This window comes from Euleptes europaea, chromosome 5, assembly GCF_029931775.1.
Source record: "Euleptes europaea isolate rEulEur1 chromosome 5, rEulEur1.hap1, whole genome shotgun sequence".
NCBI classification, from domain to species: Eukaryota; Metazoa; Chordata; class Lepidosauria; order Squamata; family Sphaerodactylidae; genus Euleptes; species Euleptes europaea.
Window position 1 is genome coordinate 53,117,973 of NC_079316.1, and position 22,953 is coordinate 53,140,925.

At 46.5% G+C, this 22,953-nt stretch overlaps 1 protein-coding gene across 2 annotated transcripts in view; it reads left to right on the forward strand.

Moving 5' to 3' along the window:
* The window catches only part of KCNIP2 (potassium voltage-gated channel interacting protein 2), a 132,298-nt gene that overhangs the window by 53,856 nt on the left and 55,489 nt on the right, over nt 1–22,953 (forward strand). Inside the window, exon 1 of one of the 2 annotated variants that reach the window (XM_056849583.1) lies at nt 9,664–9,781. The exons of the other annotated variant lie outside the window; for it this stretch is intronic. Within the exon in view, the coding sequence (XP_056705561.1) occupies nt 9,694–9,781 (88 nt within the window). The 5' untranslated portion in view covers nt 9,664–9,693. Of the gene's footprint in view, nt 1–9,663; nt 9,782–22,953 lie in introns of those variants that run through there. 2 annotated transcript variants of the gene reach the window in all.

Consider the following 22,953-nt stretch of genomic DNA (forward strand, 5'->3'; position numbering starts at 1 on the left):
TCCCACCAATGGTGAAGAGGGACCTGGCAACCCTAAGCTGGATGTCCTGGCAGTTAATGTTAAAAGCAGCTGGGAGCAGATTTAGTTTGGAGCTGTGGTGCTGGGACAGGGAAGATAAACCCTTTTTCTCTCACAACATCCCTCTCTCCCAAACTGCTATTACCCAGGCACCCACATTGTGCTAATATAGTTTTTCCACTGATGCGACTTCATGCAGAAGGGGCAATCTCTACTGTGAAAAGAGTAAGGGGGAACAGTAGAGTTGCCAGGTATTCCCTGGCCACTGGCAGGAGGTGGGGAGGAAGGGTCGCCAGATCTAGCTTGGGAAACTCATGGAGATTTGGCGATAGAGCCTGGGGTGGACAGGGATCTCAGTGGGGTAGAATGTCATAAAGGCCACCCTCCAAAACATCCATTTTCTCCAGGGGAACTGATCTCTGTAGTCTGGAGATAAACTGTAATTCTGGGGAATCCCCAGGGACCACCTGGAGGCTAGCATCCCTAGGGAAGAGGGTAAAGCCACCCTGGAACTAAAGCCCCAGTCTATGTCTGATCTCCTGCAGCTATTAAAATAAATGCCTGGAGATCTGAGTACATATTTATTTATTTATTGCCATCAAGTTGCAGCTGACTTATGGCAACCCTGTAGGGTTTTCAAGGCAAGAGATGTTCAGAAGGGTTTTGCCATTGCCTGCCTCTGTGTAGCAACCCTAGTATACCTCGGTGGTCTCCCATCCAAATACTGACCAGGGCTGATCCTGCTTAGCTTCGGATGAGACTGGACTAGTCTGGGCTATCCAGGTCAGGTTAAGATTTATACACAATGTATACGGATTTATACACCGTGAATAATTTGGACATTAGATTCTGCACTATTAATTGTCATTGCTGTAATTCTCCATCTGAGAGCAAAATAGTAAATCAGTTGAAAAAACTAAAATGGTTTTGATAATTCTGCAGAAACACATCAGATTACCTCTTGGTTTTGCATTTCAGGTCTGCATGTATTCTTGCCCTGCCTCCAGCTTTTTGTCTGCTTGCTATGGCTAAGGCTGTGTGAGTAGCCAGATGGAAAAAAAATTATTCTTTGCTCAGAAAAGCCGAATTCTGCATCAAATGTAAATTATGGAAACTAGCCAAATTTACACAAATGTCCTAGTGATTCTGGCTTTGCTAGTGTTGGCAAAGTACTGTGGAGGAATACAGAAGCGCCACTTCCAACCACTGGAAATCTTTTCCAGATACTTTTCTGATTTCTGAAGTGTCCCCCCCCCCACTCAGTCATTGGTTATCCACCTTCTATGTTTGCTCGCATCTGACAAGACAGCATAAAAGCAAAAAAACCAACAATTTGAACAAATTCATCAGTATTACAAGTTAAAAATAATCCTAACATTTATGGAAAGATAGAACTCTGACTGGGGCCTCTCTTCTGTTCAAAGACTCTTCTCCTGTTCTGTGAAGTTCATTAGGCTAAGGGGTAGCGGCTTGCCAAGGTCATTCAGTAAGCTGGCAAGGGACTTGGAATCTGCTCTCCCCTCCCCACCACCCACTGCACCACATTGACTCTTGTTGTAAATGCAAACTGCTGCCTATTTATTTTGCCCCTGCCTCTTGATACTGGAAGAGCAGATGGGATGCCCTTCACAGTCCATTGCCCCTGTTTTTTGCTTTTTTTTTTTGGTCTGCTACTATCTTGCTATACCAATTTTTTGTGTTCTGGTGCCCCTATGTGGAAGTTTTGTGTCTTTCCACTCTGTAATTCACATTTTATTTTTTAAAGTTTTCTACTGTTTGGTGATATGGCCAAAATGAATTCTTGCAGTGTTTTATTTCTCTCTGAGCTGGATTGTATATTTTTGAATCCAAATGGTAATGTATTTGTCTAATGTTTGGCCAGCTTGTGCCACTCAAAGGAATCTGATGCTGGGAAGCCAGGATGCTCCCAAATAAAGTGAAAGACCCAGTTCTTCCCCCAAGCCTCTTGCTTTGAAGTTTGGGAGAGGGAGCTGGAAAGGAGACCACATCTCTATACTTTGCTTTTCACACACTGGTGGTTCTCTCCCCCCCCCCCCCCCCATTATGTCTCTTGCTTAGAAGGTAGAGATGTCAGGGAAGACACCATCTCTCTCTCTGTACCAACCAGAGGGCAGATATGGGGAGTCTCTGCCTTCTCCCACATCTGGGAAGGCATGCCACTCCAATCTGCTGTGCCATACCCATCAGCATTAGATCAACCAGCAAAATCCTGATAATAGGTGAAAATCCCTGGCTTAAACAACTTCTGGGTGTTTTTTCCCCTTGCATTAAAATTAGAATATCATATTTGAGACTAGAAACCAGTTTTTAAAGTATATTGTAATCTTTAGTTCATTATGAGAAAATTACAAACTGGGAGGTGGAAAAGCTGGGAGGTAGGAGCTCGAGGGAAGGAACCATCACTCATCCCCACAAGGAAGGATTTTTTTTTAATGAAACATTTAAATGTGAGACTTTTAAACATCTTAGTAATAAATCATACTTGTTTCTGGCTTATACATCTTCTTCTCTGCAAGGGCATCCTGAGGTCCAGGCAGGAGGCAGGAAATGTAAATACAGTACTTTGTTTCCCCACAAATATTTTACAGCCACTCTAAAAAGTCTAGTAGAAAGCAAAGCAGCTACCAATAGCATTAACAAAAGTGTGGGGCACACTGCACCACTCGCTGTAGGCTAGGGTTGCCAACATCCATTTGGTGGCTGGAGATATCCTGTTGTTACAACTGATCTCCAGGCAGCATCGATCAGTTTACCTGGAGAACATGGCTGCTTTGGAAAGTGGACTCCATTGTATTATACCTCATTGAAGTCCCTCCTCTCACCAAACCCCGCGTTCTTCAGGCTCCAAACCCAAAATCTCCAGGTATTTCCCAACCTGGAGCTGGGAACTGTACCATAGGCTGGTTGTTCATGGGTTCATACCAGAGGATTTTCTCCACATCAGCACTGACCAGTTACAGTAGCACAGGAGTAACTAGGGTTGCCAACCTCCAGGTACCAGCTGGAGACCTCCTGCTATTACAACTGAACTCCATAGTGTTGCCCGGTCCCTCTTCGTCACCGGCAGGAGATTTTGGGGGCAAAGCCTGAGGAGGGCGGGGTTTGGGGAGGGGAGAAACTTCAATGCCATAGAGTCCAATTGCCAAAGCAGCCATTTTCTCCAGGGGAACTGATCTCTATCGGCTGGAGATCAGTTGTAATAGCAGGAGATCTCCAGCTACTGCCTGGTGGTTGATGTAAGAAATACTCACAATACTAGTAACAGAAAGCTGAAGGAGAAAAGAACTAGTACGACTCAATTATATTAAACAATTCATTAACAACGTGCTAACAATGAAAAAAACCACAAAGTGTACAACTATATACAAATATTTACAAAAGATATTCAAAAATGCCACTGGCAAAGTCCAAAAGTCTTATCCGGGGCAAAAAGGTCTTCTAATCCAAATGGTTGGCAATATCAAATAGTTGGCACGAAGTCCACAACAAATCCAAAGAAGGAGGAAACGCTATTCCGGATATTCTGTAGCGCTTTCACCAAAGCACAGCTTCATCAGCCTCTCAATGTGTTAGAAGCATACCTATAGGGAGATATAATCCTTTTTAATCTCCAGGTTTTTTAAGTCAATTTCAAGGTATTATTAATTTTTGTGTTAGTTTTGCAATTTTGCAATTTTGAAGTTTATAAGAGATTTATAGCTCCCAAAAAGAAGGGCTGCTGATCTAGATAGAGAAGGATCCTTCTTTGGATTTGTTGTGGACTTCGTGCCAACTATTTGATATTGCCAACCATTTGGATTAGAAGACCTTTTTGCCCCGGATAAGACTTTTGGACTTTGCCAGTGGTGTTTTTGAATATCTTTTGTAAATATTTGTATATAGTTGTACACTTTGTGGTTTTTTTCATTGTTAGCACGTTGTTAATGAATTGTTTAATATAATTGAGTCGTGCTAGTTCTTTTCTCCTTCAACTACCTGGTGGTTGGCAACCCTAGATCTCCAGCCAATAGAGATCAGGCTCCACCCCAAAATCTTCCTGCCAATGGTGAAGGGGGACCTGGCAACCCTAGATGTAACCTTATTTACATAGTAAGTCATCCTGCCACTTAGAGATACCTGCCACAGGAAGCAGTTCAAGTAAATGACATCACTGAACTGGCATGGTGGCTGCCTGCCCCTTAGGAAACAGGCCCTTAAAATGACTCCTGCTGCTATATTCAACTGTATTATGGGCCTAGTGTTAGCACCACCCCACCCCCAGTATTTAGCACTGCCATTAGGACTGGTGGGGCAATTTTAATTGTAAATAGCACATTAAATATATGTAAATATTTATTGCCAATGCAGCCTTAGATCCCTTTACAGTCTAGAGTTATGACTCGGGGGCATGTGAAATATTAAACTACTTACACAAATGCTTTTGTGCATAAGGCAGATTTGGGAGTTGTTTTAGAGTTTATCTTTGTAATTAAACAGCGGTTCAACATGTGAACCTACTGGGGGACAAGAAGCACTTGGCTCTGGGCCACTGTGTGCATTGCAGCATCAGCCAACCAAGGGATCAGCATTAGTGGGATTAGTGGAACAGTTACCATGGGTGGGAATGGGCTCTGGCATGGCACCGTGGAACCTGCAGTACTCAGCAGAACGGCGATGCCAAGACGTGAGAGTAACCAGCAGGCAAAAGGACTTTTGCAGCCATTATGGAAGCAAGAGGTGCTAGTTCAAAGCTGAGTGTCACAATCATTTCCCAAATGTTCGGAAAACCCGAATTTCCACACATTGCAATTCTTATTGTGTTGACAGGGAAGCAGAAGGCAAGGAAGGGTGGGGTAATGCACTGAGGTTTTGTTACAGAGGTTACTGAGATAGATAGCTGTGAGGTAGGGTTGCCAATTTTGGGTTGGTAAATTCCTGGAGATTTGAGGGTGGAGTATGGGGAGGGCCGAGTTTGGGGAGGGGAGGGAGCTCAGCAGGGTATAATACCATAGAGTCCGGCCACCAAAACGTTTCCATTTTTCTCCAGGGGAATGGATCTTTGTAGTCTGGAGATCAGCTGTAATTCTGGGAGATCTCAAGATACCACCTGGAGATTGGCAACCCTAGAGGCAATCTGCATTCCTTTTTTCCTGACAACACTGTTAAAACCTGGCTGAAAGATTGTATCAACCCATGAGACAATTGCAGTCTTATCAGCAATTCCCTCCCCTTAGTCCTCTCTCCCAGGCACATTTCTGCCTCTGTTTACTCCCAGTTTTCTTGCAGTTGCTGCTCCAGGATTGCAGAAAGGCCTTCCAGAGATGGCTTGTAACACTCCAGCTGTGACAGTCTTTCATAAGGTATGTATAAGTTTGCCAACCTCCAGGTACTAGCTGGAGATCTCCAGCCGATAGAGATCAGTTCCCCTGGAGAAAATGGCTGCTTTGGCAATTGGACTCTATGGCATTGAAGTCCCCCCCCCATTCCAAACCCCACCCTTCTCAGGCTCCACCCCCAAAACCTCCCACCAATGATAAAGAGGGACCTGGCAACCCTAGGTATGTAAGATGGTCCTCTTTTGTATGATAGAATCCATAATAGGATATGAACTGTTTCTTGACAGTCAGTTTTTGTTGATAGCTGTTGTTGGAACCTACGGTTCTTTTGTTGTATATTTTGATTGTTTTAAAAACAACCACCAGAGCCATGTTTTCTGACCTTGTGGTTATGATCAAGCCAGCTTAGACAAACAGGAAAAGTAGGGATATAACGTTTTTAAGTAAATAAATTCTGCCTTGGGCTAGATCACGCAAAATGTTCCTAGAGGCTGCATTTTCCCCTTTGATAGTAAATTGCCTGGTATTTAACTCATCCCCTGCCAGGGCCCTGAGAGGAAGCCAGGGAAATGGCATGGCCCCTACCCCTTATCTTCCCATTGCATTGAAATCTGAAGCCTTCCTCCAAAATGGGGCTCTTCTGGTGGAGGAAGAACCATTTAAGTCAGAGGAAGTCTCCTTAGAGGGTGGTTGGATCCACCCCAGCATGTGGCAGAAAGAGAATAAGGATGCTTATTCTGAATGTAGCCCTGACCTGGATAGCCCCAGGCTAGCCTGATCTCGTCAGATCTCAGAAGCTAAGTAGGGTTGGCCCTGGTTAGTATTTGGATGGGCAACCTCCAAGGAACACCAGGGTTGTGATGTGGAGGCAGGCGCAATGGCAAACCACCTCCAAATGTATCTTGCCATGAAAACCTTATGGGGTCGCCATAAGTCAGCTGTGACTTGATGGCGCAAAAGAACAACAAATTCTGAATGTAACTAATCATTATCTGATCCATGCACACCTTATTCATTCCCTTTGGAAGGTAACTGATCCAAATTAAATTTCCTCCAACATTTAGATCCAAACATTTAGATCCAAATACACCCCCAGAGTAATCTTTTGAGAGAGTTGCTTCAGCAAATGAATGAGTACCTTTAGAAGTTCTTTGCCCCTGCAGGAAATCTTTCTGGATCAACAAGCATTGGACTAAAATCATTTTTTCTTGTGGAAAATATTGTTGAGGGTTTTGCCTCTTTTTCTTCTTGTGGCAGGTGGCCGCATGATGTCTGCACTCTGCACTGAGTTTCATTTCATGTCTCAGTGTCAGCAAAGGGCAGCGGAGGGACAGTGAGGGGAGAGAAGGATCAGCAGCCTCTATGTCAGGGTGGGCAACTCCTGGCATTTGTGTTTACTGGGGCATTTTGCTTAACATGCCGGTCCAGTTCTCTGCCCAAGTGCCCCAGGGGAGCCCCTGAAGTGCTGGCAGTGATTCCGGGGTTGGCAATGTGGGATAATCCAGCGTGCATGGCATATGCCCATCATCATCTCCAGAACCTTCATAACCACCAGCCAAGTCTGAGGCAAGCCCCTGGGTCTCTGGCAGTGCAGCTGAGGTTTGGCTTGCCCCCAGTGCATCTGGCCAAGGACCACCCTAGTTTCTTTTTTTTCCCCATGCTCGCTGGCACCCCAACATCTTCACAGGTAGCAATTTCATGATTGGGGGCACTTGAGACAAAAAGATTGCCCACCCTGGTATTTGTGAAAGGATTTCTTTCCTTGCGTACAAGCAGCCTCAGGAGGGGAAGGTGGAGGGGGGCTTAACTGTGCACAGATCTGCAGAATCAGTCAAGTTCATGTACAAAGAAGAAGAGTTGGTTTTTATATGTCGACTTTCTCTACCACTTAAGGGAGATTCAAACCGCCTTACAGTCACCTTCCCTTCCCCTCCCCACAACAGATGCCCTGTGAGGTAGGTGGGGCTGAGAGAGCTCTAACAGAGCTGTAACTTGCCCAGGGTCACCCAGATGGCTTCGTGTGTAGGAGTGGGGAAACAAATCCAGTTCACCAGATTAGCCTCCGTAGCTCATGTGGAGGAGTGGGGAATCAAATCTGGTTCTCCAGATCAGACTCCACTGCTCCACTCCACCATGCTGGCTCTCAAAGTGGGGAGTTCAGATCTCCTGGGTAAGAATTCCAATTGCTAAGAATTTAATCCTAACTGGGTGGGAGACACAAAAAGTTACATAGTTTTCTGTTAAAAGCAACAAAACAACAAATCCCAACAAAACAACAAATAAAAACAAACCAATACCTAATAAAAATGTCTTTTTTGGATGCCTACCAGAGTAATGCCCTGATCTGGATGGCCCAGGCTAGCCAGATCTTGTCAGATCTCAGAAACTGAGCAGGGTTGGTCCTAGTCAGTATTTGAATGGGAGAGCACCAAGGAAGCCCAGGGTCACTATGCAGAGGCAGGCAATGGCAAACCACTTCTGAACATTTGCTGCCTTGAAAACCCTACAGGGTCGCCATAAGTTGGCTGTGACTTGCCGGCACTTTCCACCACCACCACTACCACCACCACCACCACCACCACAAGGGTGATACCTGGGCTAAACATCCCACAAGGGTGATACCTGGGCTAAAAGTCCCACTTCTTCCACTAGATGTCCTACTTCTCCAGCATTTGATTAACGTCCAGCTGTGAGGGCCCCAGGCATACATAGAATGTTGTGATCTTCCTAAAATCATATTCCATTACTGCACTTTTTACTCAGCATGCATTTTGACTGTTAGTACATGGTGAAACAGCACTGTCAGGGTTGGGAGCCCACGGAATTGGCAAAAGGGAAAAATACAGTAATGCTCAGCTTATTGGGTGGTTGGAAGTTTTATTTATGACCCATCGTTCTTACTGAGATTGAAGGTGGATCATCTCTCTCTCTCTGCAGTAGGCAGTGCTCTGTAGAGTCAGAGCTGCCACATAGTGAATTTATAAGCGGGCATAAGACAATAAACTGATCTGTGATTTATCTTGGGCATTATCCACCCCTATTTAATTTTTATTTCATCCTTCCTCCAGAGCAGCATATGTTGCTCTCTCTCTTATTCCATTCGGCTACACAACAACCCTGCAAGGTGGCTAAGGTTGAGAAAAGTGTGTGTGGCCCCCACGTTTAACCTTTCATGGCAAGCTGGAACTTGAGCCCAGGCCTCCCCGGGCCAGCACCCCAACCACTACACCACGCTGTCTCTGTGACTGCCTGTTCTTTTCAGAACGTCACCTGCTAAGCATCGCCAAACCGTGTGGCTGCAGATGTCTACTCATTCCCAAAGGTTGGGCCCACCCCGGGATCTGGGTGTGGCTGACCCTCCCCTCGCCGTGGGTAGCCGTGTTAGTCTGTCTGCAGTAGTAGAAAGGGGCCAGAGTCCAGTAGCACCTTAAAGACGAACACAAATATTTTCTGGTAGGGTAGGAGCTTTCGTGAGCCACAGCGTGAGCTCCTACCCTACCAGAAAATATTTGTGTTCGTCTTTCAGGTGCTACTGGACTCTGGCCCTTCTCTACCTCCCCTCGCCTGTCATTCTCCGCTTTCTTGTTCCTCCGCACTCTTCCAGTGTGCCGCTGCCCTGCTCCCCCGCTCCCTTTGCCCAGCTGCAGTTCCCCCTGGCCCCTGCCCGGTGCGTGGTCCTGAGAGTTGGAGACATTGTTCTCCACGCCCTTCTTTGCAGGGTCGAACCGGTGGCGGAGCATTGCGGGGGGGTGGGGGGCGCGGGGGGCGGGCTGCGCTGCGCTGCGCCCTGCCGCGTCGGTGTCGGAAGGCGCCTCCTTGCCCTATGCCTCGGGAGAGGGAGTTTGGCGGAGGCAGAGAGCCCCGTCGGCCAGAGGACCTGTGGAGCCCGCCCGGCGCCGCGCCCCGGGGACGCCCTGGCGGCGGCCGAGGCAGAAGATGCCCGGCGGCCCCGCGGATGGCCCCGCCGGGACTGGCGCCGCCGTCTTGCAAGCCCAGACTCCCCGGGAAGCGCTGCCGGGGCTTTCTCCGGCTGGGTGGGGAGGCAGCTCTGGGCGGGTCTCTCCGCTGCCATCCGCTGCCCCGGCCGGCGGCGCCTCTGCTGGCAGCGAGCCTCCTCTGCCACCGCCGGGTTCTCTGGGCACGAACGCCCTCCTCTCGTGGAGTTTGCCGGCTGTCCGAGCTGGGGGGTTCAGCTTCGCTGAGCACTAGGAGAGCCAGCCCCCCACCCCCAAAAGCTCTTCGAGGTTCACCTTGCCCCAGAGCCTAGGGGAGGCCGCTCCTCTTCTGGGAGGGCCCCCCCCCCCAGCCAGGTACCACCTTGCCACTGTGGGCTGGCACCATGACTCACTGCCAGCAGCGGTGCAAGAAGCAGCTTGGGCGGGCGATCCGCTTCTTCTACCAGTTTGTCACTGGGACACTGTCTGAAGGTAGGAGCTTCCAAGGTTCTGGAGGGGGGATGGGGTTGTGCGCGTGTGTTTGGCTTAGCAAGCTGCCCAGGTCATGGTCCAGGGACCAGGTGCGTTTGGGGAAGTGCCCTTTAACATACTGGCCTCTGCAATGAAACACAAAGGGGGGGGGGATGTAGTAATAAGAATCTGCCCTTTCCCCTTCAGTTGGGGGTCATCCTGCCCTTTGGAGCAGGGCAGGCAACAAGCAGCTTTTGGTGCGAAATGGCTCATGGTCCTGGACAGGGAAATGGGGCACCCGAGTGATGCTTGGGTCACTCCAAGCTAGGATGATGTGCACATGTTGTGGTGGCTCAGGGCCAGAACTGGGACCTCAGGCCCAGCAACCAGGTACATCTGCAGTCCTTTGCTTTGCTGTGGCACCAGGGCCAGCAGAGAACTGAAGATGTCCACATGTGATCTCCTTTATGGACTCTCCCACCCTCAATCTCAGATGTCTGATGCATCAGCTCCCATGCCACTTTTCCTAAACAGGCCTCACCATTAGCAGTTGGAAATCTTGTTCTGCAAACAGAATTGCATCTAGACCACAGGAGTACTGGACCATTGTTTGATGTGTGACTTAATCCCCTCATTTGCGGATTGAGACTTCATGCTGCATCCCACCACCTGCCCTAGGAAAGCTCTCCTTTATGCTGTCTTCTTGAATCTCTCATGCTGTGGTTCTCCTCTGACACCGTTTCTAGCCTTTAAGGTCACTGATCAGAAGGAGACTCCCATTCACATCATCTCACCTTTGCATGTTGGGCCCCAGACTCTTCAGTGAGCAGTGGAGCGGCTTCTCTGCTGCCAAGACAGGTTTCCCAGAACTTTCAAAGCACAGTTGAAGATCAGACTCCATCTCCACCCTTCTGCATGCGGCTGGGCCAGGCACTTCAGGATAAGCTTCCTAGGTCCCTGGTCTATCCCCACCCCCAGGCCTTTTCTGGACTAGTGACAGTTTGACCTGCAGCAGAATGTTGTCTCAGACATAATTTTGTTTGTGCGGTTCTTTTATAGGATGCCAGGATTAACTTTTGAAAATTAGAGGAGTACCTTTTCATATTTTTGTTTTAGTTTGAGGAATAAGCAATCCACATGTTTCTCTGCTGTACTTTGTGCCTCCCCACTCCACCCTCTAATGCGCAATACTGATTCTATATTTGGCAAGTGTCCATCTTAGTTTTGCTCATTGCAGTATGATTGGGTTTCTTCTGGCTAGTTAAGTACATTTCCCTGAACAGGCAACAGGAACAACCAAGTCTGTTGATGATTTGAATGTTTTAATCCATTGCTGGGGGTGGGGGGAGGGGAGACAACAGTCATAACTCTGATCATTTCATTCTCCATGACATGGAGAATTAAATGGGGAGCCTGAGTGAGGCTGGCGCCTCTGACTGGAAGGGTGAATAGTATGACATTATTGCTGCTAATCCCAATATATCAATATTCTGTTAATAATAAATAGTAATAATGATGATGGTAAGCGCATACCAAATAATAATGCAACTAGATGCTGTACACAAAAGTTTAGAAGAAAATAAGGCCCAGCTCAAATTTGCAATCTAAACACAACGATTTCCTGTAGTCTCAGGCAGAGGCGGTCATGACTGGGAAAGGAGAGGCTGCCAGGTTTGTACCTTGACATGGAATCTGGTTGTGGAATCTTCTTCCACCCTCATTTCCAAAGGGAGAGAACATTTTGATAGGCATATTAGCAGCGCTGAATAGAGTGTCCTGCTTCAAGATGTGTTGCGTGGCCATTGGAGGGCCTTTATAGTAGTAATATTTTAAGGAGTGAGGGGAATGCTGTGCTGCATAAAGAGCAAATAATCGTTTTCAGAGCAATTCTAAGTATCCTGTTACAGACTTCTAAGAGTATCAAAGTCACTTGGCTTAGAACAGTGTAACCCGGCTTAGGATGGCACTGTTATGTGCTTGGGAAGAGGCATATTGCATGAAGCAGGGTGACAGATTTGGCAACCATTCTGTGGCATTGCTGTGATTCTCTGGAGGATGGGTGAGCTGTGAATAAAAGTACTGTAACCTATGCATTGAATGAAGCCTCAGAGAAATGAATGGGATTTAGGACTATGAGGGCATACATACATATGGTGTATGGGATGATGCTGAAATTGCAGCCAGTCAGACTATGGACAGTCTTGAATGGTAACATGTGAAGCTACTCTTTGCCTGCAAGTGTAAATTTTTATATGTGTGAAGTCATGGGGTGTCTGTTTTATGTATTATTTTTCTCCTTTGTATCCCACACTTCCTCCCATAGTTTGGCCCCCTTGTGTGTCTTTTCCCTCCCCCTTTTACCCTCACAAAAATCTTGAGAGTTTGGTAAGATCAAAGTTGGTGACTCGATTTTGCTTCGTGGCTGACAAGGGATCTGATCCCAGTTCTTACAGGTCTCAGATTCACGTCCTTAGGCGCCCAGAGGGATAAGGACAGTTTTGCCTTCTGCCCTTCCCTCCATATGATTTCTGCCTTCGTTTCCCGAGTGAATCAGCATGTATACTCTGAGTCATATGAGAATTGACAGAATATGTAAATATCTTTCACTCTGTGGAGTCAAGGCACACAGAGTTACGGCTTTAATCACATATTTTCCCTGGATCCTCCCTGAGTCTGCATGATCAAATGTTTACTGCAAATTCTTCAGTGGGCATTTAACCCTAGGCATGTGTAAACTCAGTTCAGATTGGGGCCATGGCATGCAGAGAGAGGGGACTTCACCCCCCCCCCGGCATTATTTTCCAAGTGTAAAACAGCCTCAGAGTTGCTATTTGCCACACTAGGGATGCACTTGCACTGATGGGGTGCACCTAGGTTTTCCCAGAGGGAAAACAGTGCCCCCTGGGGTTGTTTCAGGTCAGGAAAATGGCATGGTGGTATGACTGAAACCCCCTTTCCACACATACCACAGTCCCAATCTAAATCGGACCTGCATAGGCCTGAAATTTAGTTTCCAGCATGGAACCTGCCATGCACATTTGATTCTGCAGATCCAGGAAGGATCCAGGGAAGACATAATGTATAGTTAGGCCAAGGCTCCACAAATCCCAGGTGCCAGGTCACCATGACACCTAGCAATTTCATTGTCATGTTGAAAATTTTCAGCAATTATTGTATTGTCATATCTCTTGGCAAACCTCAGTAGAAGTACATAGCTCATTTACCACTTCATATCAGAGTGTTTTGTTGTATGATATGAAAATGTAAGTTCTTTATCATTGCTTGTGATACATTAACTTTATACCATTCAGTTCTGGTGGATGAATTCATTTCATAAGTAGTTGCTTTCTGTACTGGTTCCAATATTCGATTAAATGAAGCTTTTCAAAGCAATAATGAAATTATTGGGGAGAAGTTAGGTTAGGGTTAGAAATTAACTTTTTGTTGTGATGATGACAACCAGAGTCACCTCATATTTATTTAGTTACTACAACACTTTTGTCATAGCTTTAATAAAATTATGGGAAACTGTGAAGTGTTTAGGATTTCATTTTGTGGTAGCATAAACTAGAAATGTGATGGCCGAGAAAAAAATTGGAAAACCTGAAACAACAGTGTTCTTCTGCTTTCCCCAAGGATAAAGAAAAACTGGGAAATTTGGAGAAACACTAAAAAAGCCTCCTATCTTTTTTTTAATGTGGGAACTTTTTTGCAAGACTTGCTAAAAATATAGTATGAAAATATATAGTATTCTACAGCATTAGATAATGATAATTCCTAAGTTTACTGTAGACATATGCAACATATTTTAATGTTTATTGTTTAAATATGAATATTTTTTGCAATAACCATTATGCTATATGTTTAATTGTAATAAAGTTCAGTGTGTTCAATGTTATAAACTTTAACTTGACATCCTAGTATGCTGGTAATAGCCCTACTTATTGTAACAACAAGAGAGTGTTTCTGTCCAACTAATACACTTTTTCTTTTGTTTAGTACAGAATGTATAGAAAACCAAATCATTTATTCTTTTAAATTCCATCAACGTGACTAGTATAATTTTATGTTCTAAATGATAAGACTATGTATTTGCGTAAACAAGTAAAATATGTTTAAGGTTGATAGAAAAGCTTGTACTGCATATATTTCTGTTTTCCGGGGGGACGGGACAGAAAAAAAACATCCTCATGGTTTCAAAATTTCTGGAAAATTTCCATATGTTATAATAACTAGAAAATGGTTATTAAAATACAAAACACTGAAAGCTGAAAAAGATGCCCTGGTCCCTATTTTGGGGGGTCTGACTTCTAGAGCCAAAGAAAATCTATCATGGCCAGGGTTAGGCTATATTAGCTAATCTTCTTTAGCCCGGCATGCAAGAAGGCATAGGAATAATTTGATTTGTGATTAAACAGAAGCAAATGTGAGATACACAGAAGAAAGTAACCATTATATTTAGCTTGCACTCCATGTTTTTTACAAGACGATGGCCAATTCATACTTTATGCTGTAAAGCAGTGGTTCTCAACCTTTTTCGAGTCGCGACCCCCTTTTACAATTGCCAAGCAACCTGCGACCCTCATCACATTTGCATAAATTTGCATAAATGACATTTTCAATAGGATAAAGAAAACACATTTGTTTTTTTGGCAGTCCAGGGTATCCATATATATAATTACTTTAAATTTAAAAGTTTAAAACAAACAAGCAAACCACCTGTTGCGCAGCGGCTGTGACTGTGTGGCGCGGCAACCTTTCCTGGCACAGAGGAAAGAGTGCCTCTGAGCATGCACTGCGTTCCTTGTCCTCCCCTCTCTCCCCAAAAACTCTTCCAAGCAGGCCGGGGTTCTCGCGAGGAAACCCCCTCTCTTGTGACTGGGACACTGCTTGTGCACAGAACTGCAGTTATCCCTCAAAGCGGAGCTCCGTTTAATCACCTCACGAGAGCAAAGGGCCAGGAAAGAGCTGAGGGCCGCTTATCCCGCTCGGACTTTTCGTGCCTTTTTCTCCCCTCCGCCAGTCACCGCTCCTTCTGCGCCTCACCGAACCTGCGCGCTCGAGGGGGAAATCCCGAACTGCGCACGCACCTCGACTCTCTCCCGAGCGGAACTGATGACTCAGGGCAGAAAAGCGAAGCCACACTACAGACATGCGCACTTGGATTCCAGGCTGAAACTCCCGCGCCACCCGAGCGCGGCTAAAAGTAAAAACAACGTGGCTGTAGCGGCCTCAAGGGGGACCGCCCTCTTCTCCTCCGAGACCTGACCTGGCCGAGCCAGGGGAGCTTCCTCGGCCTCCCACACATCCTGCCGCATCATCCGCCTGGCGCAGGTGCGACCGTGCCCAGGGCTGGCCTGCCCGCCTCTCAGCTGGGCAGCGGGGCTACAGCTGGTGTGCAGCGGCATGCCGCCGCATCTCTGCAGCCTGGCTCCTTCTGGCTGTCGGTGGCCAGTTCCTCACCTCTCTGCTTGGGGTCTTCCCTGCCCTCGCGGATGGATCAGGGTTACAGGGCGTCTGGGTTAGTCCAGGACAGCCCCCAGAAAGCACTTTGTGACCCCCTTGGGGGTCCCGACCCTCAGGTTGAGAACCACTGCTGTAAAGGATATTTGTCATGAATCCAGGGTGGCACCAGAATTCTGGTATTGCAGTTAGGGCTGTACCAAATGTTCGTATGCAAACATGCTTGGCTTGTGCTTTCAGGGATCAAAGGATCCTCCTAAGGCCCCTTGTTCACCTCTCTTGCTACTGTCGCAGAATGTTCGCTGCGTGATTGGCTGATGCTTTGTCACTATTTTTTTTAAGCCTGGCCTAGAAAAAGACCCCCACTAGGAGTGCCCGCTTCCAGAGGGGCAAGCAGATCTCCCAGAATTCCAAGCAGTCTCTAGATTACAGAGTTCAGTTCCCCTGGAGTTGGCAACGCTATCCTGAATGAATGGGAAAATCACATAGTCCGTCAAATCTGATTGACTCTGTGGTAGGGTTGCCAACCTCCAGGTGGTGGCAGGAGATCTCACGCTATTATAACTGATCCCCAGGTGCCAGAGATCAGTTCACCTGGAGAAAATGGCTGCTTTGGTAGGTGGACTCTATGGCATTATATCCTACAGAAGTCCCTCCCCAAACCCTGCCCTCTTCAGGCACCACCCTATAATCTCCAGGTATTTCCCAACCTGGAGCTGGCAACCCTGCTCTGTGGCAATGTGACATCATCAAAGTATGTTGTGACTGACATTACAAAGGCAATTCAGTGTGCCTGCATTACATTTTCTTCACTGGGGCTTGGGTGCATGGCTGTCTGGTTAAGGAGGCATTTAGTCTGGTTAAGGAGGCATTTAATGGGGGAGGGCTCATTGCTGTGAAAATGTTCATTAAAAAAATCAGCAAAACAACAACAACAACCCCAGCAAAAGGGGAGGGGCACTTTTCACAGCAGACCAGTTCTTGCAAACACCCCTGCCCCATGTTACAGCTAGATTTCAATTGCATTACCTCTTGATAGGGTTGCCAACTCCAAGTTGGGAAATTCCTGGGCATTTGGGGGTGGAGCCTGAGGACAGAATTTGGGGAAGGGAGTAGGGTTGCCAACCTCCAGGTACTAGCTGGAGATCTCTGACTGTTAGAGTTGATCTCCAGCTGATAGAGATCAGTTCAGCTGGAGAAAATGGCCGCTTTGCCAATTGGACTCTATGGCATTGAAGTCCCTCCCCAAACCCCGCCCTCCTCAGGCTCTGCCCCAAAAACCTCCCGCTGGTGGGAAAAAGGGACCTGGCAACCCTAGAAGGGAGGGACCTCAATGGGGTGTAACACCATATATTCCATCCTCCAAAGCACCATTTTCCTAGGGAAACTGATCTCTGTAGTCTGGAAATCAGTTGTAATTCTGGGAGAACTCCAGGCTCTATGTGAGGGAAAGCCTCACACACTGGAGGTGCCTTTGCTTTGCGTAAAAAAAGGAATGAAAATTCCCTGGGATTGCTTTCTTTCTCTCTTTCCCTTTATCTGTATTTTGTGCTCTGCTTTGTAGGGACTGCTCCTTGAACATTCCTAACTGAGCCAAAGGCATGTGAATTTAGAGCATTTCTTTGTGGTTGGCTCTAGGCAGTTGGATTGCATGTAGAAAGATTGGCTTTCTGTAGGAAAAAATCTCGACACACTTGGCACCAATTGCAGTATTCAGAGGGAGGAATGAATAGTATCATGGAAGGCATACATATTGAGGTGGGAGACGTTTGGGCAGCTGCTTTTATTCCCCCATCTCTGCAGTTCTGCCTACTTGCCATAGGATGTGAGCAACATGTTTCCCTTGCTACTAGGATCACCACCCTCCAGGTGCTAACTGGAGATCTCGTGCTATTACAACTGATCTCCAGCCAATAGAGATCAGTTCCCCTGGAGAAAATGGCTGCTTTGGCAATTGGACTCTATGGCATTGGAAGTCCCTCCCCAAACCCTGCCCTCCTCAGGCTCCATCCCAAAAACCTCCCACTGGTGGCGAAGACGGACCTGGCAACCCTATTTGCTACCTTGCAGGGAATGTTGGCTGGCTAGCACTGCGTACCTATCATGGGGAAAAGCCATAATCCCTGTGCCTCCCCATATATCCTGCCTGTCTATCCTCCTCCTAGAGAGAGAGGCAAAGGCTTTCTCTGCTTACCTGGCATGCATTCAGCCCCAGATAACAGAACAGCTCAGGCAACTAGAATCCACTGAGATATGGCAGTGATCGGCAGAAAGTGGAAACACTGAACACAAACATGTCAGTCAGGAGAATCATGTTCCTGACATCTCTCCATCTCTCTCTCTCTCTCTCTCATACGCACACTTATGGCGGATGCCGAGCTTCTCTCTCTCCTTCCTGCTGCAGCCCCCTCCCACTCCCCAGGAAATCTGAACAGGACAGCAAGATGGCAGAACAACCTGAAGGCCACTCCTGAATGTTAGAATAATTTTTGTTTTGATTCAGAACATTTCCAAGATTTGCAAATGGGGTATATGGGTTTGGGTTGGATCTTCATAACGTTCTGAAGAAAAGTTCCTTTGGTTTTCTTCATTCTTGAACCACCTGTGGTGAAGTACCTTCCTTCAGGTGAGGAGCCAGAAGGAAGGAGTTTGTTGGGAGGAGATGACAGTGATGGGTTTGGAAACAAATATATGCACATTCATGGAGGGGGTTTTCAAGGTGTTTACATAAGCCATACAGTGTATGGTAAACCTGGTTTGTTTTAAAAGCCATGAATGAGGACTCAGTGGCTCTGGTCTTCTCCTTGGGGTTCCTGAACTTGGGCCTAAGAATGCAGGCTCTTTTTCCTCAGAGCTCTGAGGTGTAGGGGCAGATTGTGGTTATTTGTTCAGGAGTAACAAGTTCTCTGTGTGTGCCCCAAAGCACGCTCTAATATATAACTCATTCTGCATGATTCATGGATTATGTTACAAAGCTGAGTTATGACATGGAAAGCTGGTGGTAGAACTGAGCCCCAGTCCAAATGGAACACTGGCGCTCCTGCTCAGAGAGGACTCCACAACCCCAGCTTCCCTGGACTGCGTGATGTTGGGCAAAGAGAATGGATTCTTAGTCAATTAGCCAGACTTGAAGCAGTAAAACATCCATGGGCCCAAAATACCCTTTTGCCAATATTGGACTGTGCTTTATTAATAATCAGCTCCCACTCTGATTAGCAGCTCAGTAATAAGATTCAGCTGTGACCTAAATTTAGCTCTCCTAATGGAGAATTTAAAAACGATCATATCCATCATGACGTCAGCCAGGCCAGGTCGCCCAGGTGAGTAGGCTCCCAGCTGCAAAAGAGAGAGAAAGCACTGCTGTTGGCAATGCAGGATCCTCATTCCCCGAGCCCTGCCACAATTGGATGGGATGTGCCGTGAATACAGAGTGTTTCTCCTAGGGGGCCACATGCCCATGTCTGATGAGTCATGTTTTAGGGACTCCATTTCGGTTATATATCTGTTGAAAGGTCCACTTGACCCACATAGTTATAGGTAAAATGTGGGGAGGGTGTTGGTGAAATTAATCTGACCTCTTGCATGAGGACAAAACCACATTTTGTGATGTGGTTGCATGGCAGCACATAGAAAAATGCTTTAGTGAGGGCCATTTAATCAGGTTACTTCCTGGAAGGGAACTATAATGGGCTATGAAACAGGCTGCCCAGAGCTCTCAGCTGACCTTCTAATGTGCCTCCAGCCTCACTTGGGTTTTTAGAAGAGGGAAGCAATCAAGGGCCTCCTCAGGATCGTTTTATATCTAATGCAAATGGATGTTTGAAGCATTCTACTTGATGTGCCCATGCTGTTCAGTATAGTGTTTGAAGCAGGCTGTAGCCCAGGGCGCCAAGGCCTGCAGTCTTTGGGGTGTGCATTAGCAATGGCACGAGAGATTGTGTCTGAGGTTGAAGCCCCACCTATGTGCAGCTCCGGCTGTTATTTATACCCAGGCAGGTGGGTGACTGGTTAATTTTAGCCTGGTGCCAGTGCTGCCTCACCAGGGAACTGGCGGGCGGTGTGTGAGCGAGTGTGCCTTGGTGTGTGTGAACATTCCTACTTTTATTTTAAAGATGGAGTGAGAAAAGTGGGGCAGCAGCACCTTGTTCTTGTCATCTGACTGTGCAAAGGTGACAACAGAGAGACACAGTTACAGCAACATGTGTTTGAGGCAGGAGCTAATGGAGTTAGAGGTTTTCATTACCACTCAGCTACAGTGAAATAGAAGGGGGTATGTAGGTCAAAGGGTGGTATACCTGAGCACAGTACCTTGGGCAGTGCTCTCTATTTTACATATGAGTTACTGGCGTGGTCTGGGTGTAGGCTTTGGGTCTGAACTTTGGGCTCGTGCTTTCCTTTCCCTCTCTCTCCTCCGCTGGAATGCTAATCCTTTTAACCCTGATGTCCTGTTACAGAGCAAACAATAGCTTGCTGTTGCATGCAAGCCACGAAACTGTGCCTTGCAATTCATCCTCCAAGCCAGAATTAGACATTGTATAATCAAACAGGGCTGTGGCTCAGTGCCCCTCCAGTTACAGGTAACAAGTGTTAGGAAAGACCTTGATCTGCCTGAGATCTTAAAGAGAAACTTCCAGTTGGAGTTGACAATACCAAGCTAAATGGACCAGTAGCTTGACTTGGTATAAGGTAGCTTTGTACACTCATAATTTTGCTTTAGAGGGCAAGAGCAAACCGGATTTGGCTGGTTTGGAAATGACAGCATAATTATGGTTTGCCCTGAAAGGAAGGAATTCAATCACATGCAGGAGAAGGATGGAGTGTGTTTATCCAAGACGGTCTCCTTCCGTATGTCCCTGTGCACCAGCTATGGTCCTCAGAGAGCCATGTGATGGCTATCCCACCACTTAGGGTGGCCTGCCTGGCATCAACCAGTGCCTGGGCATTTTCCATCATGGCTCTGTGGAATGGGATCCCTGAAGAGGTGGGAGGGGGCTTCTTTGGAGATCTTCAGGAGGCTCTGCAAGGCCTGCCTGTTTGCCAGGGATTTTGAGGGGGTTTGAATGGCAGGCATCTTTTAAGGGGACAGAGGGAAAGAGATTTGGGGTTTGCTATTTTATTTTTTGTTTTAACAAAGTGTTTTAAACTATTATTGTAATCCACTTGAACCATGGAAAAGGCAGGTTATAAGTAAATAAATAAATACTGCGGTTGTGGCATTTATCTCCATGTATTTGTCATATATATGTATTTTATGTTCTGGTAGGCACTGGTTGCCTGGTATAAGCTCTCATTAACTTCAGCTGAATTGTCTCTGGTCACTGTTGAAAGAGATATATACAGCTCTATTAACAATAAATAAAGCAGTTTCCTCTTGGTGCAACAACCAAAGAACAAAACAGAGTGTGCACAACTTCTGTTCATATTGGATAAATGTAGTGGCTTTGTGAGTGAAGAAGTTACCCAAATCTTTAGGAGTTTATCTCTCCATTAGAATAGAGAAGGTGGCGATGGTGACCTGGTGGGTGGGGGCTGTTCAGCTCCAGGCTTGCTTGGATGACACTGATTATCTGGACCTATTTCAGTAGGTCCAGCTTCAGGCCAAGTTTTAATACAGAAACTTTCTTGGTCACCATGACTCATACAGAGACCGCCTGTTCTGCATGGGGCTGCACTCCTGCTGAAAGATCAGGTTTGCAGCCTGGAGGTGCGTTTAGATCTGGAGTTAGAGATGGGAGTGCCGAGTACCGGTTTAGAATACCAATGGAGAGTGCCAGCTTAGAATGCCGCACCAACAGCAACCTTTCTTCAGCAGACACAGTTCTGATATAGTTATCCGTGCTCTGATCACATCCAGGTCAAGGTGTTGCAGTGCTCTCTGTTTGGAGCTGCCCTTGAAAATGGTTTTGAAGCTGCACTTGGTACAAAATGCTGCAGCCAGATTACTTCCTAGGGCTGGCGATAGAAAACATATCATGACAATCCTGGAAAAAAGAAGAAGTAACGGACTGCCTACTTGTTCTGGGCCTAATTCAAGATGCTGGTTATTATCTTTAAAGTCCTGAATGGTCTGGGGCCATATAGGAGATTGCCGACTCCCATATGTGCCCACCCAAGAGCTGCCAAACAGGCTTTTCTCCTCTCCCCCCCCCCCCGGTGGAATAGGACAGGTGGTTAAAAGGGAGAGGGCCCTTTCCATGGTGGAACTCTTTTGCAGCAGAGATTTGCATAGTGTCTAGTAATTTTTAGGTATTAAGCTAAAAAAATTGGCTTTCACCCAGGCTTTTAACTTAATTTTTAGCTGGAGCATTTAATGTTTTTTTAAACTCTTTTTTAACTCTTTAAATTTATATTCTAGCCTTTTTTCAGTTTCTTTTCAGAGTTCTGTGAGCTGTCTCATGAACTCCGCAGGGCTGAAAGTCTGGGATATACATTTCAAATAAATTAATATGAATTGTGGTGCCGGGATTGTTGTTTGCTTTACTTTATAAAGCAAATATTACTGTTAGCTTTAGAAGTGAAGACCCTGCAAATTGCAAGGATTGTGAAAAGCTGCCCCCTGTGCCTCTTTCCAGCCAGCGTCCCCACCCCCTGAACTTCTATGTGTGAGAAAGAGTTGTGTGCTTATAAAGCTTGTCTGCAGCACTTTAATGAAGGAGATACTGCTTTTCATCTTTGGTGGCACTGGTACTGCTTTTAAGCCTTTTGACATTTAGGTTCTCTACTCCCTTGACTCCATCATTTGACCCTTTCATTGCTGCTGTAATTCAAGTACAAAGATTATGAGCATCTGGAAGGAGGATGAATCTTAATGGATACATTCTTATTGCCCTAAAATTTTCAGGCATAAATTATGAGCAGGTTTGCACTTGTAAAGTCTTAATGCATCTGTATTGGCACGCCATGACCAAGTGGCCCTTCTGCTCCCTGGAAGTGGCATAAGCAATCTCCACTTGTGCTTCCCTGGATTTCGGGATAATGAATCCAAACCCTCTAAGCCAGGAGTGTCAAACATATGGCCCACAGGCCAGATCTGACCCCTTCAGAGCTTTTATCCAGCCCGTGAGCTGGCCAAGGCAGCCACCTCTCCCACCCCAGAACTGGGCTGGCCAGCTAGCTGTGGGCCCCCCATCTGAGGCAGCCACCCCCCCCCCATCTTCCAATATGGGCTGATGAGGCATGGGACGGCCCAACCAAGTGACATTTATGTCATATCCGGCCCTCTCAACAAATGAGTTTGACACTCCTGTTCCAAGCAGTCGGCTGTGACAGGGAGAAGTAAGTGAGTATGAAGGTGGAATTAAATTGATCAGGTGAAAGAAACAGCAACTGCCAAGGGTCAGTTTAGATATTTTTGACTTTCACATCTGCCTTAAGGTGATCTCTAGGTAGTTATTGCCTCTTAGTGTATGGAAGAACAGCTAGAATTCATTTGCATTCATTTAACATGCAGTTTAATTAAAAGCAATTTAATATAATCCAGTTCACTAATTAAAGCTCAGCAAGAAAAAACAATGACCTGGCCATATAGAAGAATCGAGAGGGTAGCAGTCTTAGCTGTGGGACAGACTCCTTTGTTCGGAGTGTGAAAATTGTATCCAGTTCACCCAGAACTTGCAGCGGGGTTCAATCCTGTCCCAGTAGCTTACCTTCCATTTCTCTATGTTCCGTCTCTTGTGCTTACCCCACTAGGTTCCCCCTGGGCCAGCCAGTTATTTTTAGACAGGTGCCAT